The sequence below is a fragment of the Phyllobates terribilis genome, unplaced genomic scaffold (genome assembly GCF_046119375.1).
Source record: "Phyllobates terribilis strain yellow unplaced genomic scaffold, ASM4611937v1 Scaffold_1__5_contigs__length_1240528914, whole genome shotgun sequence".
Lineage (NCBI taxonomy): Eukaryota > Metazoa > Chordata > Amphibia > Anura > Dendrobatidae > Phyllobates > Phyllobates terribilis.
The window spans coordinates 901,688,189-901,709,345 of NW_027362761.1; the positions used below are offsets into that span (position 1 = coordinate 901,688,189).

General features: G+C 46.7%; 1 protein-coding gene across 7 annotated transcripts in view; it reads left to right on the plus strand.

Moving 5' to 3' along the window:
* Positions 1-21,157, plus strand: part of LEF1 (lymphoid enhancer binding factor 1) — a 159,040-nt gene that overhangs the window by 68,528 nt on the left and 69,355 nt on the right. For 6 of the 7 annotated variants that reach the window (XM_073641018.1, XM_073641027.1, XM_073641036.1 and 3 more), the window contains 2 exons: positions 10,629-10,751; positions 11,783-11,945. In XM_073641018.1, the coding sequence (XP_073497119.1) occupies positions 10,629-10,751; positions 11,783-11,945 (286 nt within the window). The remainder of the gene's footprint in view (positions 1-10,628; positions 10,752-11,782; positions 11,946-21,157) is intronic. The other variant, XM_073641065.1, reaches the window with a different exon arrangement.

The following is a 21,157-nucleotide window of genomic DNA, read 5'->3' on the forward strand; positions in this document are numbered from 1 at the left end:
CAGTGGCTCAAAATTTTCGGGGGGCAAGGTCCATACGGTATCAGTAGTGGGGGGCGCTGGAACATCTTCTCTCCTGTGACGACTGCGGGGCGGTCCAACAGCACCTGAGGAGGTAGAGGAGGAAGAGGAGGACGATGAGGCGTCGGAAAAGTAAAGAAATGTGGGATCCTCGCCCTCGCTGTCAGTCTCAGTATCGGAGGCAACAATAGCGTATGCCTCCTCCGCTGAATAGCGAGTTTGGGATGAGCCGGACATTTTTTTTTTCCTCATGTATGTGCGTGTGTGTCAGTACTTTATTTAGAGTGTGTGTGTGTGTGTCAGTGTGCTTGGTGTGAACTTTTTTTTTCTGAAAAAAAGGAACTACCGTAGGTGGTGCAAACAGCGAGCACGAGTGCGGATCGGTGAACTATGTCACCAATCAACTCTCGGCAGCTGCTGGGTGTGTGAGCGGATGTGGTGCAAAGGTGTGGGGGGGGGGGGGAATTGACAGGGACAAGAAAAAGTCCTGAAAAGCAGCGAGCACGGACGTTGATCAGTGACGTAGACACTGCTCAGCGCTCGGCCGCTGCAGGACGCAGGGGAAAAAAAAATAACTGGGGGGGGGAGGAGGATTGGGGATTGGGGGTAAAAGGAGGGGGGGGGAGGAGGAGGGGAGAACAGAGATGGACTTACCAAAGTCTTCTCTGTTCTTCTTTCAGCAGGATCAGCAGCAGGTTCTGGAAGAGGCTCTGGAGCAGGATCCACAGGATAAGGAGCTGGAGACTCAGGACCCTGGAGACAGCAGCAGGACCCTGGAGACCGCAGCAGGAGATCCAGGACGCCGGAGCAGCAGCAGCGACTGGAGCTGTTAGGAGAAAGGTCTTGTAGTGTAACAGAAGATTCTGTGGCACTACAAGGCCCAACACAGCGCAGGTCAGACGTGACCGCTCTGTAGAAATCCTCTCCAAGTGTGAGGATCTGCAGGGCAGTCACAGGGGGGTGACAGGGTGGTGACAGGCAGGTCACAGGCCGGTCACCTCCCGGTCAGGTACTCTGATTGGTGCGATCGATGATGACATCGATCGCACCAATCAGAGATGGCTGGGGCCTGGGCACGCACCACAGGGGGTCACAGGGAGGTGACAGGCAGGTCATAAGTCGGTCACCGCCCTGTGACCTGTGTTCAGGTACTCTGATTGGAGCGATCAATGTCATCATCGATCGCTCCAATCAGAGCTGGCTGGGGGCTGGCTGGGGGATATATGACATCACAGGGGGTCATGGGGAGGTGACAGGCAGGTCACAAGCCGGTCACCGCCACGTGACCGCCCTGTTACTGCGCGGTCCCGCTGTGATCGGTGCGATCGATTTGATCGGCGATCGCACCGATCCTAGCAGTTTGGGGAGAGGGCTGGGGTTACTAGGCGACAGCCTAGGATCGGTGCTCTTAGGAGCACCGATCCTAGGCTGCACATCACTGTTTCCGGCAATCTGATTGCCAGAAACTGAGAAATGCTGTGATTGGCTGTTCAGAATTGAACAGCCAATCACAGCGATAGTGGGTGGGAAGGGGCGGCGACACACCCCGAGATGCTGGCGCCATCTACCCTAAGGTAAGATGGCACCGGAATTTTAATGCTATCACCGCGACTTCGGTCGCGGTGCCGCATTAAAGATAGGGCGTATAAATACGTATCTGGTCCATAAGGCCCAGGGCACGGATACGTATTAATACGCCCTATGTCGTAAAGGGGTTAAAGTACCAGCATAAGCTATGAGATTTCAGAAATCTCATGCACACACAATGTTTTTCTTTTTCCTGACTGAATTCTAAAACTGCAGCATTTCATTTCTTTCAGCGTTTTTTCACCCATAGAAACCAGTGAGTAAATGCAAAAACGCAGCAAAAATGGGTATCGCGTGTTTTGCTGCGTTTTTAGTGAAAAAAAGCAATTACAGCAGTATGTGAAACACATATTTTTTTCCCAATAGTAAAGTATAATGTCTTGGTGTTCTCAACTGAGAATGTCAATTAGGCTTAGTACAGTTTCATTAAAAAAAAAAAGCAATTAAAAAAAAGCAAAAAACGTGTGAACACAGCCTAACTGTGGTTTCAGGAGAGCTTGCAGCAGAAGCTCAGTGTCTGCCTCTAGCTCTCCTCTCTATGGAATTTTAAAAGTACAAACTGCCATCTCCTATCTTAATAATTGGAAAATCTGTCTTCACTGATTCTCAATTCCTGAGTAAAATTTGTAGTGAAAGATCAATTGGGGAGGCGAAAGAAGCAGATTTATCACCAATCTGAGATATGTTGTGAAGTGGCTTATTTTCCTGACTACTATTGATTTCTAAAATTAAAATTAAAACAGCTAGTGTTTAAAGGCAGCATATTATGGGGATAGTTCGCCTGTACTATAAACACAAAATGAACAAAAAATAGTGTTCTTTCTGCTCACAGTATTCATGAGAGGGAGTATTGTCCCCACTTTCTAAATCACTGAGCAGAGGTTGAAGGCCACCATGTACCTGCATGAATATACAGCAGCCGTCCATCACTGATGAGAAGGTCATGGTCACGGACATGGTTATGTGTCACCCACCGGAGCTGTCACAAAGCTTTGCTAGAGTTGAAAATAGCAAACATGACTAGCTTTGCGCTAATGCATCACCCCAAAATTAGTCTGAGACCGCAAAGTAACAAACCCAGTGATGGATGTCATGGTGGAAATAAACGCCCCTTAAATTCAAATTGGAATCATATGTTCAAAATGATGACAGATGCCACAGGTATCTAGAGGAGCAATGGAGGTTTTACCATGCTGACGGCACCTGTGCACATGCCAACAATCGTCTCGCGTTTTTTTTTTAAAACCTTCCCTGCAAATCCTGAATGTCATAGTCCAAAAAAGGGTCGGGGGGGGGGGTGTGCAGTTTTGGGTTTGGATTGGCAGTCCAGGACCGAACATTAAACATTAACTGCCAACATCAGTGTTGGTATCTATGTACCTGCCCATTTCTTTTGAGACTAGATGGACACACAAACTTTGGCAGATAAGTCTTCTGTACAACTTTTTCATATAGGCCCTGTAATATTAATCAGTTGATGCTCTCATTCCTCATCACACAATTTGTGACTTGTTGCTAAATGTCTGATAACTTAGGTGATGATTTTACAGTGTAGTGCATAGTTTGTGCAAGTCTAGTTCAAGTTCACACACACTTGTGCATTGCTGTGTCAGTGTGTACAAGGCATAGATGACTGCTAGTGAATCACTCGAGTCTGTGATTTAAGCCCCTGCGCGCACCACTCCCTCTGCTCCCTGGTCCGGACTCATGTAATGCAAACATTTATCATGATTGCTCAAAAATGATTCTGTCTGTGGTGGAGTGGGATGAGGTAGAGAGAATGCTAGCCATATTTATTGAAGAAGGCCTGACTGCTATGTGCCCACGATGCTGATTTGAAGCAGAAATTTCCTGAGCATTTCTGCATCTCCTTGGCAGAAAAAAACACATGCGGATTTTACATGCGTTTATGCATGCGTTTTTTTCAAGCGTTTTTCCAAGCGATTTTAGCATCACTTGGAAAGTGCTTGACAAGTTGGTCACTCAATATAAATCCATGCAACCGGCATGGATTTATATTGTGTGACCTACTTAGAGGAAATTTCAAATGCTGCATGTAAAGTAAAAAAAATAATTTAAAAAGAAATAAAAAAAACCTTATATTCACTTCTCTGGCGGCCCCCGGTCTCCTCTCGGCAGCGTCCTCTCTCCTCGGCGTCTCGGGGTGTACTGGCAGGACCTGCGGTGACGTCATTTTAGTCAGCTGATGGTCACGAGACCATCACCTGACTGCTGACGTCAGCGGTCACGTGACCTTCAGCTGACTAAATGACATCACCGCAGGTCCAGCCAGTACACCGAGGGACGCCGGGGAGAGAGGACTCCGCCTGGAGAAGACCGGGGGCCGCAGGAGAGGTGACTATGATTTTTTTTTTTTCTTTCTGTGTACTTTATAATTCTCTTTTTACTTGCAGGTACTATGGTGCCCGGGTCAGATGAGTCTCCTCTTCTCCCAACCCGGGTACCATCTGCGCATTGAACCGCATAACATCCGCATGTATACATGCGGATATTATGCGGTTCAATTCTAGTCAATGGGTGCGATTTTGCCGCGAAATCACGCCCAAATTGGTAGTGCTGCGGATGTTTCCGCAATGATAATCCGCAGCGGAAATTTCCGCAGCATGTGCAAGGCACATGCGGATTATCATGGGGAAACATCCCAGACCTCTTAACACGCAATTTTAATGCCCCCGCGGAAACTCATTAAATCCGCATCGTGGGCACTCTGCCTTATCGAGTAGACCCTCACCCATCAATAAGCAATGGAGCAGTCTTGTGGTTCTGTGTGTCCTTGAAAGTACAGTATTTTTGCTTACACTGATTGTTGTGCTACATAAAGGCCAGATAGCTGTCGCCCAAATGCTTATTCGGGTATCCGCTATTCCTCCAACCCAGAACTCCTCTACTCTCCCCAATCCATAATCATGCATGCTCGGCCAAGAGTGCACATGTTCTCTGCAGGAAAGGGAATATAAGAGAGGTGGATTGCCTCCCATGAGAATAAAAGATTGGGCATGCTAAATTTCAACATGCCCAATGTTTTCTTCTCAAGGGAGAATAAGCCAAAGATACTTCAGCTATCTTAATTGATATTTTAAACTACAACATCTCTCTCTTGACCTGATGACCGGAATGATTCTATCATGATATTATGCTAATATTGCTAATTGAGGGTTGCTCTACATATGTATGTACACCTTGGCGGACTGTGGTCAGCTGTTTCTTCTGACACCCATGCTAACAGTTATTCAGTCATATATAACTGCATTGTATCTTCAGAAGTAAACTGAACAAAAAATTTAGTCATTTTTACACAGGGGCGGACATAACGTTGGTGCAACCTGTGCGATCACACAGGGGCCAAAGAGGTAAGGTGGGCCCACTTTCACTGCCAAAGAAGGTGAAATTGTGCATTATGATGAGCTATTGGACTGCAAATATCCCATATACTGTTCTTGCACAGTGGTGACTTTCTTCTGTCTGTGTCCGCTCTTGTTTTTACACATCAGATAGCTGTCAAGCACTTGTTAGGCTGACCGTCATCCCGCCGACACATCAATAGACATTCATGCTCCACTCCAATGCACATACATGTGTAAATGTTTCTATAAAGGGAGAGGGGAGTTAGCTGGCGTTACTATTGTTGCAAGCTGTTAATGGCATAAAAACTTTGACTAACTTGGTCACCATTTATATACCAACTTTAATTAATCACGTTCTACTTTACTACTGAGTTACTGGATCCCTGTCCTGGGGCAATGCTGTTAAGTGAGAGTAAAGGAAATTGCCCCAAGCATGACATAGATATTGGTGACTTTCTGGTCTGTCTTCAATTTCTCCAGGAAGAAAACCAGGTGATTTCCAAGTACTGTAGTCATTTACATTTTACAGGGAAATCATATTGCTGCGTTCTTGTTGTTGGCTAGTCTTCATTTCAAGGATAGTTGTACAATTTGTCTGGATTTTATTACCCTTTTACTGAAAATATTAAACATACATATTCTCAATAGGGAATAAAAACTGGGTATGTGTACAATAAAAGCCAAAACAGAAAGAGCCTCATGTGCAGTGCTGACAGATGTCCTCCATAACAACCGGATTCTGGCTTTCATTTTATCAGTACAGTGATGACTTAACTCTTTTTGGTCTTGGCAACGCCTTTTTTTTTTTTTTTTTTTATTTGCACTGAGAGGGGATATGAACTGTAATATCAGGCAAAGTCCTTAGACAAGAGTGGTGCCATTTCTGGAAGTTAAAAAAACCCATAATCTTACTCTATCAAAGTTGGTGGGATGGGAGCCAAAAAAAGGTGTCCAGGCTTTGAAATGAAGTGGACAAGACATTTCCTTACCGACAGACGCTACAGATAGTGTAGTTTCTTGGTCGATTCATTGGGGGACACAGAACTATGGAGATAGTCTGCTGACACTATTATTACATTCTAAATGAAAATTGGCTCCTCCCCAGCAGACGATACCTCGCCTGCTAGCCTCAGGCTCCCTCAATTTTGTGTAGTGTCACCTGGAGTCAAGGTCTGTCTCAAACCTGTTTTAGCCATTAGAGTAGGCTTTAACTGTCTCTCTTTCTTTTGTGTTTTTCAGCTGGATCGTGTTTAGGGTAACAGGGTGTAGTTGTGAACTGTTTCACCCATGCAGTGACAGAGAGTACAGGCTATCATTGTGCAGTCAATATCCTCTCACGTCAGTATGGCCAAACCAGACCTAGACACAGTCTGTGTCGAGTACTGGGGCGGTGGTCCGTAAGACAGCCAGCTCCTGCCTGCCCACCTCACTTATTGGAATTCAGGTCTTCAGGACAAGTAAATATAGCTCTGTTGTAACTCTGTGTGACCCTCACCCCATCCCACCACCTCTCTCTACCACGCTCTTCCTCACCCCCCCCCCCCCACACTCCCTTTCTTTTAGGGTAATTAAGAGGGTGGGTGTGGCTGGGACTGGGGGTCCATAGTTACGAGGAGTGCTCGGGTCTTGATGCCCATGAGATTTCCTCCTTCAGAATATTTCAGAGGGTTCTATTCAACCCTATTCATCATCCCCAAAAAGGATGGTTCAGTACCACCCATTCTGGATCTAAAACTGCTGAACTAATGGGTATAGCTGTGTCACTTCAGGATGTAGTCTCTCTGGTCAGTTGCGGCATCTATGGAGGCCAGGGAGTTTCTGTCCTCGGTAGACATTCAGGACGCCTATCTTCATGTACCTATCCCTAGTCCCAGTTCTCCCTGCCTTACCTATTCACGCCTCTACCTCTTCTGCCCAGACTCCTCAAGAAGGTCAAGGTAGAGGGGATTCCAGTTATCCTCTTCGCACCAGATTGCCCTTGGGGGGCCTGGTATACGGACATGATCAACCTTTTCCCATATGTCCCTTGGACTCTTCCTCACCATCCAGATATTCTGTCTCCGGGTCCGATCTTCCACCAGAATTTACAGTCACTCAATTTAACAGCATGGCTGTTGAAGCTGCAATTCTGAGGACAGCAGCTTTGTCAGAATCGGTCATCCAAACCATTATGGGGGCGCGGAAGCCCTGCTTGCTGAACATCTATCACCACACTTGGAAGGCCTACTTTTGAAGTTGTGAGTCTTCTGTATTTTCTCCAATGTCCTTTTCTCTGCCTGTACTGCTCTCCTTCTTGCCGTCGGTGTTGGTGCTTAGTTCTCTTAAGTGACAGGTGTCCGCCTTGGCTGTCTTGTTTCAGAGAGATATAGTCTCCCGAAGTCAGGTTAGGACTTTTCTTCAGAGGGTGGTCTAGAGCACGCTACCCCATCTGCCTCCCCTTGATCCGTGATACCTTAATCTAGTCTTTGTAAGCTCTTCAGTCTCCACCATTTGAGCTTCTCATGGAGATTTCTGCCCTTCATCTTGCCTATAAAGTAGCTTTCCTTTATAGCCATCACCTCTATTAGGAGAGTATCGGAGGTTGCTGCCATCTCTTGTCAAACTCCTTTCCTCATCATGCACCAGCATAAGGTAGTGTTGAGACCTGTTCCGTCCTTCCTCCCCAAGGTAGTTTGTGCTTTCCCTCCTTTAACGAGGGCATTGTCTTGCCTTCCTTTTGCCCTACTACTTGGTCATTAGTACATACCTTCTTCTTCAAGTTTTTACAGGGCCCACACCTTTGCTTCTGCGGATGTAAGTCTTGGCAGGAAGATTTTGCAGGTGACGGTTCTGCAGGCTTCGGCCTGAGCAAGAGTTGAGAATTTGGTGGTAACAGTATATTATTTATTTTCCCACCCCAGGGACAGCTTTAGGACATCCCATGGTTCTTTGTGTCCTCCAATGAAGCGACAGAGAAATGTAAGATTTTTGGTACTTACCGTTAAATTTGTTTCTCATTAGTCTTCATTGGGGGACACAGCACCCACCCTTAGTTACCCAGTTGGGACTGTATTTATGTTGTTTTCTTCTCTCTGGGTATAATTGAATTATTTTTCTCCAAATGCTTTTGGTTTTTTTTTTTGATTCTCTTACTGCTTTCTCACTAAACTGAGGGAGCCTGAGGCTAGGAGGTGAGGTATAGTCTGCTGGGAATGAGCCAATTTTAATTTAGAATAAAATGGTGTCAGCCTCCAGGTGGCAGCAGACTATCCTCATGGTTCTCGATGTCCCCCTATAAGAAATATCAAGAAAAAGATTTTATGGTGAGTTCCAAAAATCTTAATTTTCCTAGTGAGATACATGGACAGTCTGAGTCCACATTGCCAAGAGCTTTGTAAAGGCTCATAGTGAGGTGTCTTGAGTGCAAAACACCAACTTTAGGACGTCTCTAATATGGTGTATGCACATGCATTGTCTTCATCAGCAAACCACTTCAAAGTTAATTTGCTAAATCAATGTTTTCACATGGGTGGTCTTTGTGACCTACTGGGGTTCCTTGAGGACAAGTTTAAGAAACAGTGGATTAAAACATCTACGTATGTGACTCAAGCAAGGATTGTTTTTTCAGCATCATATATACTGAGTGTTTTGGCAAATGTTCATGATGTGTGTCTACCCTGATATAAGAGTAAATTGTTCCAAAGTGTTGGCACTGTAGGTCGATCTGTTTTTATTTAAAATCAATTTGATGTTGATACTTCTCTTGAGTTGACTTTGCTGGCACAGACATTGATTTGTGGGTGAACCAGATGGTTTAAGACCTCATCCTAGTCATCTTAGAACAAGTATAAATTTTCTCCAACAACAGCACAGACTCAATATATAAAGGACGGGTAAGACAATCTTCCCCTTTGACGTAAATAGGAATAATTCTGAAACTTGAATGGATTTGGAAAAGCGCTAAAGATTTCCCGTAAAAGTTTCATTCCTGTCCGGGTGTACGACTTTCTCTGCCTTGCAATAGAACTGTGGCTTGCAGTATTTCGTAATATTTTCTTATTAATGTATCGTATCTAAGACTACTTAGCCTAGACTCTAAAAGTTGCCAAATTGTCTTGTTTATATGATAAATTTACCGTAACAGCAGCTTTCATTGGTTCCTAATGTGTTATAGAGAATTTGTTACTATAAATCTTTTTAAATGTAATGCACAAATGTATTAATGTAGCATATAAAGCAACTTATAGAGAATGAGTACTTGTCAGATTTTAGGAATCTGTGCCCATTATATTAAAGGAATTGTCTTGTTTGGAAAATCCAAAATACCATCTTGGGCATGTGTGTTCCTCACATGAACAACCTATTGATTTCGAGGAGCACTATGCATTCATTAATTTCACATTGAATGGAAATGAACACTTACTCCAGGGTTTCCTCGCAGACTATATCTGAGCATCAGGGGTGCAAGGAGCAAAATAACCTGGAACCACCTTTTTAAAAAAATATTTTAAAAAAGGTATTGAAAAAAAAGCCTTGAAGTGGGCAGATCAGTATGACAAATAGCACAAGACATTTTGGGTATGCTATCAAAGATTTAGTATTAAGATTCATTATGGGTTATGCTTCTGACTTTCTAGTACCTTATTTGCTCATGTACAGTAGACATTAGCATGTAGATTTAATGGTGCATGAAACATTGACGTTAAGTGGATATTCTTTGGTACTGTGCGGGTATTCTCATTGTATGCTACATTACAATACATACTTCCTATTCTATATTGTACTACATTTTCTGAATGCCAGGGTTTCCATGTGACTTCTAATTGATTTCTTGTAATGGGTGTAGAGAATGTAAAGCACAAAACATTTAGACCTGCTGTCTAGGAGGAGGGGCATTTTTGGGCTAAACTAGCCTTATTCCCAGGGGTTAGGATGAAGCTGGGTTCTTTCCGTTTAGTGCATTTTTAAGAAGATGCCCTTGTTAGAGTATTGCGTGGACACTGTGTAATACATATACAGAATTATTGTAATATTGTTTTTATTTGCTAGATCTTCCACAATTGTCCAGTACAATATATTATTACTCCTTCGCTGCATGCTTTGTATCACAATGGTCTAAAGTTTATCCCTACAGTATAATAGCTGACAATCAAGATGTCTAATCTTCCACACTAGAATAATCCCAATCCTCCATTTCATGCCTGTGGCCTGTTTTCTCCCCAATAAAGACAATTCGCTAAGTGCAGGGATTGTCAGCGGAGCAGCATTATAGACGCCTGCAGCTTCTAAAGCCATTTTTACATGAAATCTGTCAATCAATAACACTGTTTGAACTGAATTGATTGTGCCAAGTCGGCTAGGAATGAATCAATTATTCTGTCTGAACTATTCTTTTTAATATGTTAATCCAGTTCAAAGTGGAAAGCCGTTCTAATCAAAAAGGAAACACAATGTAATCTAAGCAGTTCAAAGCATGCGCAAAACAATAATACTTGATTTCTGAATCCTGCATGTTAATTTGTGTCTGTCTGTATCTGTTATAATCCCAGTCATCATGTGTTCTTGCTTTCTGGATACATTGAGACCTTAGTGTGATCAATAATAACTATTAGCAATACTTGAAGAATTACACTTGAATAGTATTGGCCTTCAGTGCAACTATTCCTTCTTTTATCTTAGGTATTCACATCATATGGTTCCCGGTCCGCCAGGTCCACACGCAACTGGAATCCCTCACCCCGCTATTGTCAATCCTCAGGTTAAACAAGAACACCCACACAATGACAATGACTTAATGCATGTGTACGTATTACTTTCACTGTAGGCTATGTAGTGTATTCAATACAGTTCTGTGCTCGCATTTTATAGCAATATTTGAAATTGTGGACCCCAATGTAGCATATAACATTCTCCCACAAATATTGCATAATTGGGTTCTTCAGTTCTATAAAAGTTTAAACTTAAACGCCCTGGGCTGTGTAAGAAAAAAAACCTTCTATTTCCTTCCAAAGCAGTGGCACTTCTCTCCTTCCAAAGCAGTGGCACTTCTCTCCTTCCAAAGCAGTGGCACTTCTCTCCTTCCAAAGCAGTGGCACTTCTCTCCTTCCAAAGCAGTGGCACTTCTCGTCATTGTGTTCTGTTTTTCCAAACGGCCTCCTGGCACCAACATTCCGAGGAAGGCATTACATGACCACTGCAGTCAATCAGTAGTTGCTGATTGGCTTCAGCCTTCACTTTCTGAGCAGGAAGAAACTGTTCACACGGAATGTAAAGGTTTCAGTCGATTAGCGGGTCACACAGTACAGAGTATAAAGGAGTGCTGTGCCAGTCTGGTAGGTGAATGTTTTTGTTTTTTTTCTTATACTATCCAAGTTTGACTTTCATAATATTGAAGAACCACTTTAACCTTGTCCTTTTTCAATACATGTAACTATGTATCTAATTTATAGTACTAGACTCCCCATTTACAGGGCAGAGGGACTTTCTATATACCCCCCAGTGCCCATAGCGCCAATACATACACCTATACTTACACTATTGTTTTAAATTGAATGACTGAAGTTGGATTGGTTGTCCAAAACAAAAATTAGATGTGACCTCATTGTCACAGCCTGCTTTTGAAAATAGTAAGAACTGTGAACACTACCATTTTACATAATAAACTCTGAAGTGACAGTGTCTGAAGCCTCAGATTGTTTGGGGGCTGGTGAGAAGGGCAGAGAAAGAGCTGTTTTACGTAATTAGTTGCAAATGTGTATAAACCCATTAATTATATTTATTCGTTTGCTCTTTTGTGTGGTTTTCATCTCAGTGTGTCCTTCTTTTCCATTTAGGAAACCTCATCATGACCAGAGAAAAGAACAGGAGCCAAAAAGACCTCATATAAAGAAACCGCTGAACGCTTTTATGTTGTATATGAAAGAGATGAGAGCGAACGTTGTAGCAGAGTGTACGCTTAAAGAAAGTGCTGCCATCAATCAGATTCTCGGCAGAAGGGTGAGCTTTTGGGGTTTCTTTCTTCTCCTTTCTGCTAAGCTGTACTCTGCTTTACAATATGCTGATTTTCTGCCCTTGTGACACTCAGATGCTCACGAAGGCTTCTTTCACACACTTTTTTGCTGTATTTTGTTTTGGCTTGTAAAAAACGTTATGAATGTTGTGCCTGTTTTTGTTTTCTCATGAAAAAAACCTAACTCATGCTATTTGGGAAAGAATGCCAAGGATTCAGAAAATGCATCAAAAGTGTGAAAGAATGCCACCATTGCCGCACTGTTAGCGATTAGTCAATAAGGAAATATTAAAAATCCTAACATCTGGTCACAGAGTGTGCATTTTTACTGCAAAAGAAACTTGCAGAAAAACGCTTGGAAACTGTGGTGGTTTTTTTACCCTAAACTTTCATGGTTGTTCTATCACTTGGCAACCTGTAAAAACAGAGTAACTGAGGAAATGAACAGTCAGTGCTTGGTTCACCTCTGCTCTGCTACATGTCCCCGAAGAATAATTTAGAATGTACCAAAAACAAAATTGCTTCAGAAAAGTACTTTGTACTCTTTCCAACAAGATATCCTGAGTGCTTCCTGCCTTGGTCATGTTTCGGCATTCTATTTACACCACGCTTGCAAAAGCTCTCCTCCATAACGAAAAAAAAATTGTCACTCAATGCCACCTACATGGCTTGTTTATAATTCAATGTCTCAATCCGGAAGGAAACTTTAGGAAATTATTTAAAGAGGACCTTTCACTAAATTATTCATGTTGAACTGGCCACACAATGTATTAGTGGCTGCAGAGTATAAAAAACGTGTTTTTTGTTGTTGTTTTTTTTCTTTAATTTTGCCCATGGAGATATTGACAATCAAAGTATTTGGCATTTAATAAGTTTAATTTTCGTTAAGTCTGAGAGGGTGTTATCAGATAGTACAAGCCACCAGTGGAAACTACTTCCCCTTTTTATGATGTTCCCCAATCATAAGCAGACAGCAAAACCTCAGGAGAAAGAAGAACATCCTCCACAATAGCTCAGAACCGGTTTCTTGGTGTGTGAGGCCTCTAATGTCAGACAGTTCTGATTTCCAAGTCAAGCCTCAAGCATGATTAGAAAGTGCTGGAAGTAGAGCACAGATGACTACCTATTCAGAGAGGTCAGTAATCGCACTTATGTATTGTGTGCTTATGACAACTTGTTCTTGCTCTGCGCTGAGATCAGGTTGTCTGTCATAATATGTCTTACATTGGCATACCCTTGCTGCAGCGTATGTAGCTGCACAGAGGCCAAAGAGGGAGGAAGGCCCACTTCTACCTCCAAAGTAGGTGGAATTGTGCGTTATGACGAGCTTATTGGACTGCAAAGGGCCTATATGTTATCCTTTGCACAGGGGCCTTTTTTTGTCTGTGTCCGCTCCTGTGATCACTGACACCCTTTTGAGCTCGGCTCTGGACAGGCAGTGGTGGGAGACGGTGAGTACAGAAGAGGTGACAATGATATGAGAGAAGGAGAGTTTATTGAAGGGTTTGTAATGTGACACAGCTAAACTCAGCTGTGCTGCCACTCCCCCTCACATGGACTGCTGGAATTTTATTTGAAAGGTATTAGTCTTCAGTGCTCCACTCTGTAAACATGCACGAGGTTAGACCAGGAACTTAGACTTGGGTTACAAGTCTGCAGTCACTGTATGTGGCTGCAGACTTCTTAATCACAGTGTGCGCATTGTGTGCTGTGAGGATCTTTAGGTGCTGACGCCAGGAGCAGCAGGCACGTGACTGCAAGTATGTGATTTGCTGACTAGACATGCACAGCCTCACCCAATGCAAGTGTATTAAGCAAGACCGGACGCGTCTAGTCTGAATGTGACTGTATGTATGCAAATGGCATACTTGCGGTCACATGAGCGCCTGCTCTTTGTGCCAGAGAATTCTCACAGCGCGCTGTGAGAATTCACAAGTCTGCAGTCACATAGAGTGACTAACTGCAGACTTGTGAGCTAAGGCTGGACAATCCTTAAATAACAGCCCTGCCTGGCAAACAGATAAAATATGTTATGTATAGCGCAGGGATCAAGGGGACAGTGCATGACTTCTCTTTCCTAATGCTGTCCTGGCTTGATTGACATCTCTAAGGACAGAGTGTGTCATCCCAAACCTTTCTTAATTCAACATCATTGGCATGTACAGAGAAGCTAGGTACTATGCGCCACTGAAGCCAGAGCAGACTCGCCCTGTTTCAGTGCACAAGAAGTATACCCCCTTGGTGCATTAGATTGAAGAAAGTGTTGGGTTGTTGTACCTTCTCAGGGATATCAGTCACACAGATTTGGCCTGGATTAGTGTCCAGCATACTCTATTTTGTGGTACAGCTTCTCCACCTCTTTAACTCAAGACTGGTAATTTGCATACAACCCAAGCAATTTTTCATAAAAAAATAGGTCACTAATTTGACTAGGAAACACTGCTATAGAAAATACTGGAGGAGCACTGTGGATAGAAGGGGCCTCAACAGGTTACTTTTAAAAAATAATTTAAGATCTAATGTAATCTTTGTTTTATGATTAAGTAGCAGAATAGAATATTAGTATAGAAAGTACACAAAAAAATCACCTGAAGTCTTGTTGGCTAATTCTTAGATTACCTTTTGATTAGTTCATTAAAGGGAAAGCAGTGATGCTATTTAACCCCTTTACGACCTTGGACGTACGAGTACGTCTAAGGTCGTATCCCTGCACTCCATGCAGGCTCCAGCACTGAGCCTGCATGTTTTCAGGCACATGACAGCTGATCTGTTCAGCTGACGTGCCCCTCAGAGCCACGGGTGGAATCGTAATCTACCCGCAGCTTTTAACTAGCTAAATGCTGCTGTCAATCTGAAAGCGGCATTTAACTAGCGCTTACCAGAAGCGTGCCACTAATCCCGAATGTCGGTGCCCGTGTCACATGACCTCGGGTCGCCGATGGGTTGGCATGACAACCTGGGTCTTGCAGGAGACCCCTGCGGTTGTCATTGCCGGGATGCTATGAGCGTCGTCCAGCGGTCGGCACTCATAGCAAGTGAGCATTTCAGCTACACATGATCGCAGCTTTTAGTTTCAACAATTAATAAAAAAGAACCTATACATGTTTGGTATCTACTAACTCCTAATGACCTGGAGAATCATAATGGCAGGTCAGTTTTAACATATAGTGAACGTGGTTAAAAAAAAATAATTGTGAAATTGCACTTTTTTTTGCAATTTAAACGCACTTTGATTTTTTTCCCATTTTGTAGTAGACTATATGGTAAAACTAATGGTGTATTTCAAAAGTACAACTCATCCCGCAAAAAACAAGCCCTCACATGGCCATATTGACAGATAAATAAAAAAATTATGGCTCTGGGAAGAAGGGAAGCAAACACCAAAACCGGAAAAACCCAAGGTCGTAAAGGGGTTAAAGAGGGAATAGACATTTTGGAATTGCTTACTATTTGTACAACTTATTGGGGTGGCATGGTCATTGACGCGCCCCCTGGGACATATTCCTTTTTGAGGGGAATACCCGGCACCGGATCAGATGGGGGGTTGTAGTCTCCGAGCGGCTGTGACCCGGCCCGTGCCCAGGGCGTCAAGCTCAGTGTTATGTGGCAGTCCTACAGATGTTATTAAGAGTTCTTTTGTGTCGACTACGCCACCCGTTGTGATGCGGTCACTGTGGCCGCCGCTGCAGCAGGGTCCGCTGAGGCTGATGGTGTAGGTGCAGCTTGTGATGGTATAACCCCCAACGGGTGGGGTATAGCCTCAGGGGGGACAGGTGCAGAGGATGGGGGTTGTGGTGGTGCAGTGCAGACGGCAGTGAAGACAGAGTCGGGTTGTGCAGTTAAGGGTGTTTACTTACTGCAGATGTTGTACTGGTCACTCCAGCTTCGAGTGACCACCCGAGCCGTGCTGCGTCCACCAGGTCCTGGATCCAGCCAACCCCCAAATAAGTCCGGAGCGTGGCCCTGAGCTCTCCTTCTGTCCCGTTCTCTGGCCGTCCCCACCAGTGATCCACCTAGGTCCAGCTCCCTCGGGCCTTCTGTTGGGACACCCTTGGCCTTGGGTTCCCTGACCCTTCATGTGGTGTGCCTTCGGGGTGGATGTGGTGGGTAACCGTGGCAAACGCTGCCCACGGTCTCCGGTCTCTGGCTGGGGAGTGTTTTTACCCCCACCAGCTTGGGTTCCGGTACCCTGTGCCGACTCTTCACCCGGGGATTTAGTTTGGGATCTTAGAGTCCTTTTCTTCTGTGCCTCTGGGTCTCTCTCTCTCCTCTCTCACTCTGGGTCTTTCCTTCTCCTCTGCTCGCTGACTTGTTCTCTCTGCATCTGACCCTGTTCTTAGTTGGTGCCCACCTTATATACACCCTCTATGTGTGAGCTCAGGTGACCAGCACCCAATGAGCTCCTAACTTTACCCAGGCTGCTCCCCCTATCTGCCCCTACACTACTTGGGATGTACCACCCCCCTCCCACTCCAGCCAGGAACAGACTCGGTCGTACCTGCACATTTCTAAGTGGGAGTACCGTTGGTCTGCTCCTCGGAAATGGGATGTGTGTAGTGCATGCAGCCTACCGAGCTCAGATCCACACTCCATCCTTACCCGGGAGTGGAATATCACACCTCTGGGTTGAGGTGCAATACCCCTGTAGCAGCCGAATCCTCAGGGTGCTACATTCCCCCCTGGTAAATCACAGCACGTCCTCGGGCTGTAAGACATAAAACATCACCAAAACATACAAGTTTTTCATATGAACATATAAAACATATAAAACATTATATATATATAAAACTTTTCATATAACATTCTCGTCGTCTCTTGTTTCTGGTTCCTCCTCCGGACACTTGTGCAACGTGTGTCCGGGAAAAGTGCGACAGTCTCTTAGAAAAACTGGTTTTCTATAAAACCGGTAGGGGGCGCTTTAGGACGCGCAACTATATACAGGGGAAGGTGGCCGCTCTCAGTCCTCGGCCAGTTAAGGAGGGAAAGGGAATGGCTGCTCACAGTCCTCAGCCTGTGGGATTAAGGGGTTAACGGGTAAACAGTTCACATCAGCTGGTCCCAACGGGGACTATATATATGTAGCAACAGTTTCAGTTTCTTTATACCCCGATCGGGTAACTATTTACATCTACTGCTCTGCCGCACTCAACGGCGTCTTCCTCCTGCTCTTTGCTTGTAGCTGGTGGTAACTTCAGACCCGTCCGGGTCCTCTTGCTCCTCCTCCTCGCACCGCAACTCCTCCTCCGTCAGGCGGTGTACGTGGAGGGCGTAAGGTCCTTTGGCACACTTTTGCCGGGTGAAGGTGACCTCGTCTCCGATGTAGAGGTCACGACCTCTGTGACCCTCCGGCAGATGGGACTCAACGTCTCTGCGCGTTACAAAAACGTCGCCGGGGGTGTTGTGGTCTCTGATGAAGCCCCACCCATGCTGCTGGTTGAACTTGATCACTGTCCCGATGGTGCGGGGACAATGCGCTGCACGGGGGTCCCTCCTGGTCCGGCTCTTCTGCTCGGCGCTCCTTATTTGGGCCTGTTGCTCCCGGACCCGCCTCTCTCTCCGCTCCCTCGCAAACTCTTCGAGCTGCTGTCGGCAACACTCAGCACGCTCCGCTGCAGCTGCCCTGGTTTCCTGAGTGAACCCCATTAGGTCTTCTCCGGTGGGGTCCCACTCAAATTGGGCTTCTTCCAGAGGAGGCGAGATCCTTATCACGGGCTTCGGAGCCGGAATCAGGGGTGCACACATGGCCCCAACTCTCCTCTGGTGCTCCAGTTCATAATATTTCTGGGGCCAGATGAAAGGCTGCCCGTCCGGCCACGTGTGCTGGCTGAACAAGTCCTCCCCCAGGTGTGGCACCCTTGGTTTTACGGGCGCGGGCGCGGTGGTGGTGGCGCCCGGGTTGCCCAGGCCTTGCGGCCAGGCCTGGGGCACCTGGAAGGTGAAGGGCACCGTTAGGACGGCGGCACCCTGGGCTACCTGGCCTTGCGGCCAGGCCGGAGGCTCCGCGGAGGTAGGGGGCGCTGTTGGTATTGCGGCGTCCGGGGGTACTAGGCCTTGCGACCAGGCTGGTGGTACTTCCTGCTTGGTCACGCTCGGGGTCGAGGCGTGTGACGTCACAGGGGTCGCGGCAGCGGCTTCCGGTTGGGGCCTAGTCTGCGTCGGTGACATGGCGTTTTCGGGCACAGCAGGGGGACTTTCGGGCTCTGCGACGGGGAGCTGGGGCAGGTGGGCGGTGTCCCGGCTTGGGGTGTAGACGTCCCCTTTACCTGCCTCCATGCGTTCGGCTCCCTTCTCGGCGCCGTCTCCGGCCTTTGGTCCTCCCGTGCCATCCTCAGAGGCGGTCTGTCTCCTCATCTTGGCTGGCGTGCTCCGGGTCTTGGTTTCAGCTTGCTGGGCCATCTCCCGGCTCCATTCCGCCAATATCTCGCGCTGTACCCGGGCCATCCTCCGTGCGAGGCCCTCCAGGGCAGTCTGTGCACACTCCCGGTCTCGGGGGAGCTGTGCAAGGACCTCCACTAGGCCTAGTGGGGTCGTGGTGTCTAGCAGGCTCCTGACCAACGGGTCGGTGCTGCTCTGCTCTTCTTCCAGCAGGCTCCTGGCCAGCGGGCCGGTGCTGCTCTGCTCTCTGGACATCTCCGGGTGAGCTTTTCTGCTGCTCCTCTCCAGGCTTCTTGCCTCCGGGTGCGCTCGCTCCAGACTGCTCCAGGCGGCACCCATCTTCGTTCTTTTCTCTCGTCTCCTCCCACTTCGAGGGCGGTCCCGGGGCAACTCGGTGACTGTCAGCTCCAGGGGTAGTTCTTTCACGCTGACAGACACCTCCAGCATCACAGTCTCTGTTGGTGGGGGCGGTTTCCACTTTTGGCGCCATTTTCTGTCCCGGCCCACGATGGGAGGCGGCCTCTTGCCCTCCTTTGGCACGCCCATAATGGCGTCCGCTGCTCTTCCAAGGCGGGAAATCTTCGGATTTGGCGGGAAGCGTCGCCCAGTGGCGGGAAACTCTGCAGATGGCGGGAACAAGCTGGAAATGGCGGACAATCGGCGGGAAACGACCTGTGATGGGGTCCGATGGCGTGGACCCTCCGGAACCGGCGGGAGACTTCTTTCTGAGGTAAACTTGCACTTTTCTTCAGGCACGCAGTACCCGGTTGTTGTGGGCACGTAATCCTGCCGACTACGCCAAAGTTGACGCGCCCCCTGGGACATATTCCTTTTTGAGGGGAATACCCGGCACCGGATCAGATGGGGGGTTGTAGTCTCCGAGCGGCTGTGACCCGGCCCGTGCCCAGGGCGTCAAGCTCAGTGTTATGTGGCAGTCCTACAGATGTTATTAAGAGTTCTTTTGTGTCGACTACGCCACCCGTTGTGATGCGGTCACTGTGGCCGCCGCTGCAGCAGGGTCCGCTGAGGCTGATGGTGTAGGTGCAGCTTGTGATGGTATAACCCCCAACGGGTGGGGTATAGCCTCAGGGGGGACAGGTGCAGAGGATGGGGGTTGTGGTGGTGCAGTGCAGACGGCAGTGAAGACAGAGTCGGGTTGTGCAGTTAAGGGTGTTTACTTACTGCAGATGTTGTACTGGTCACTCCAGCTTCGAGTGACCACCCGAGCCGTGCTGCGTCCACCAGGTCCTGGATCCAGCCAACCCCCAAATAAGTCCGGAGCGTGGCCCTGAGCTCTCCTTCTGTCCCGTTCTCTGGCCGTCCCCACCAGTGATCCACCTAGGTCCAGCTCCCTCGGGCCTTCTGTTGGGACACCCTTGGCCTTGGGTTCCCTGACCCTTCATGTGGTGTGCCTTCGGGGTGGATGTGGTGGGTAACCGTGGCAAACGCTGCCCACGGTCTCCGGTCTCTGGCTGGGGAGTGTTTTTACCCCCACCAGCTTGGGTTCCGGTACCCTGTGCCGACTCTTCACCCGGGGATTTAGTTTGGGATCTTAGAGTCCTTTTCTTCTGTGCCTCTGGGTCTCTCTCTCTCCTCTCTCACTCTGGGTCTTTCCTTCTCCTCTGCTCACTGACTTGTTCTCTCTGCATCTGACCCTGTTCTTAGTTGGTGCCCACCTTATATACACCCTCTATGTGTGAGCTCAGGTGACCAGCACCCAATGAGCTCCTAACTTTACCCAGGCTGCTCCCCCTATCTGCCCCTACACTACTTGGGATGTACCACCCCCCTCCCACTCCAGCCAGGAACAGACTCGGTCGTACCTGCACATTTCTAAGTGGGAGTACCGTCGGTCTGCTCCTCGGAAATGGGATGTGTGTAGTGCATGCAGCCTACCGAGCTCAGATCCACACTCCATCCTTACCCGGGAGTGGAATATCACACCTCTGGGTTGAGGTGCAATACCCCTGTAGCAGCCGAATCCTCAGGGTGCTACATCATTATTCAAACAAGAATTTTAAAGGGGTTTTCTCATCCTATATAATGTTTAAAATTGAAAGCGCGCTGCTTTGCAGCTGGCTGGATCTGGCCATCCTCAATATCCTTGCACTTCCCCCATGCTGCAGAGGCCAAGCTGCCTCTAACAACGTTGGAGAGGGCACCATCTCAGCCAGTGGGTCAGCTGCTAACCTGTACTGTCAATCATTGGGCGTGCACTGCCCCTGACAAGGAGGTAGCCCGGAGGTAGAGGAGCAGTGTGTTCCTGAAGATGGGACCATGAGACAACCCTTTACGTTCACAGACTTGATAATATGCCATATCCCAATATGTCTGTAAATGTCAGAAGATGATTTTCTGATTCCTGGAAGCAGTCATAGATTGTTAGTATTATACACAAATATCATGTTGCTGTACGAAGTTTTATGCTATCAAAAATTGCATGGTTTGACAAACGTATGATGAAAGTCAATAGCACGGCTTACTTTCAATTTCTTTAGAATTTCGCACACAACACTCATTCACTTCCCAGAAACAAATGAATCATTTCTGCAGTACATTTCCTGTGACTCGCGCACTTCCAGGAAAGCTATGACCCTTTCTGCTTGTCATTTTGAGAACCTCCTTTTGACAAGTTTACCTCTACTATAAGCGTTTTGCAACGTCTATGTGGGATCATTCGTTTGTTTATTGAATTCATGAGTTTAACTGAATAAAGCAACCCAAAATTAAAGCCAAGATGATTAATACTTGGGTGATATGTCAAGCTGTAAATGCTGGGAAACTATTAGCGCCACGAACTTGGCATTTGGAAGAGATGTTTCAA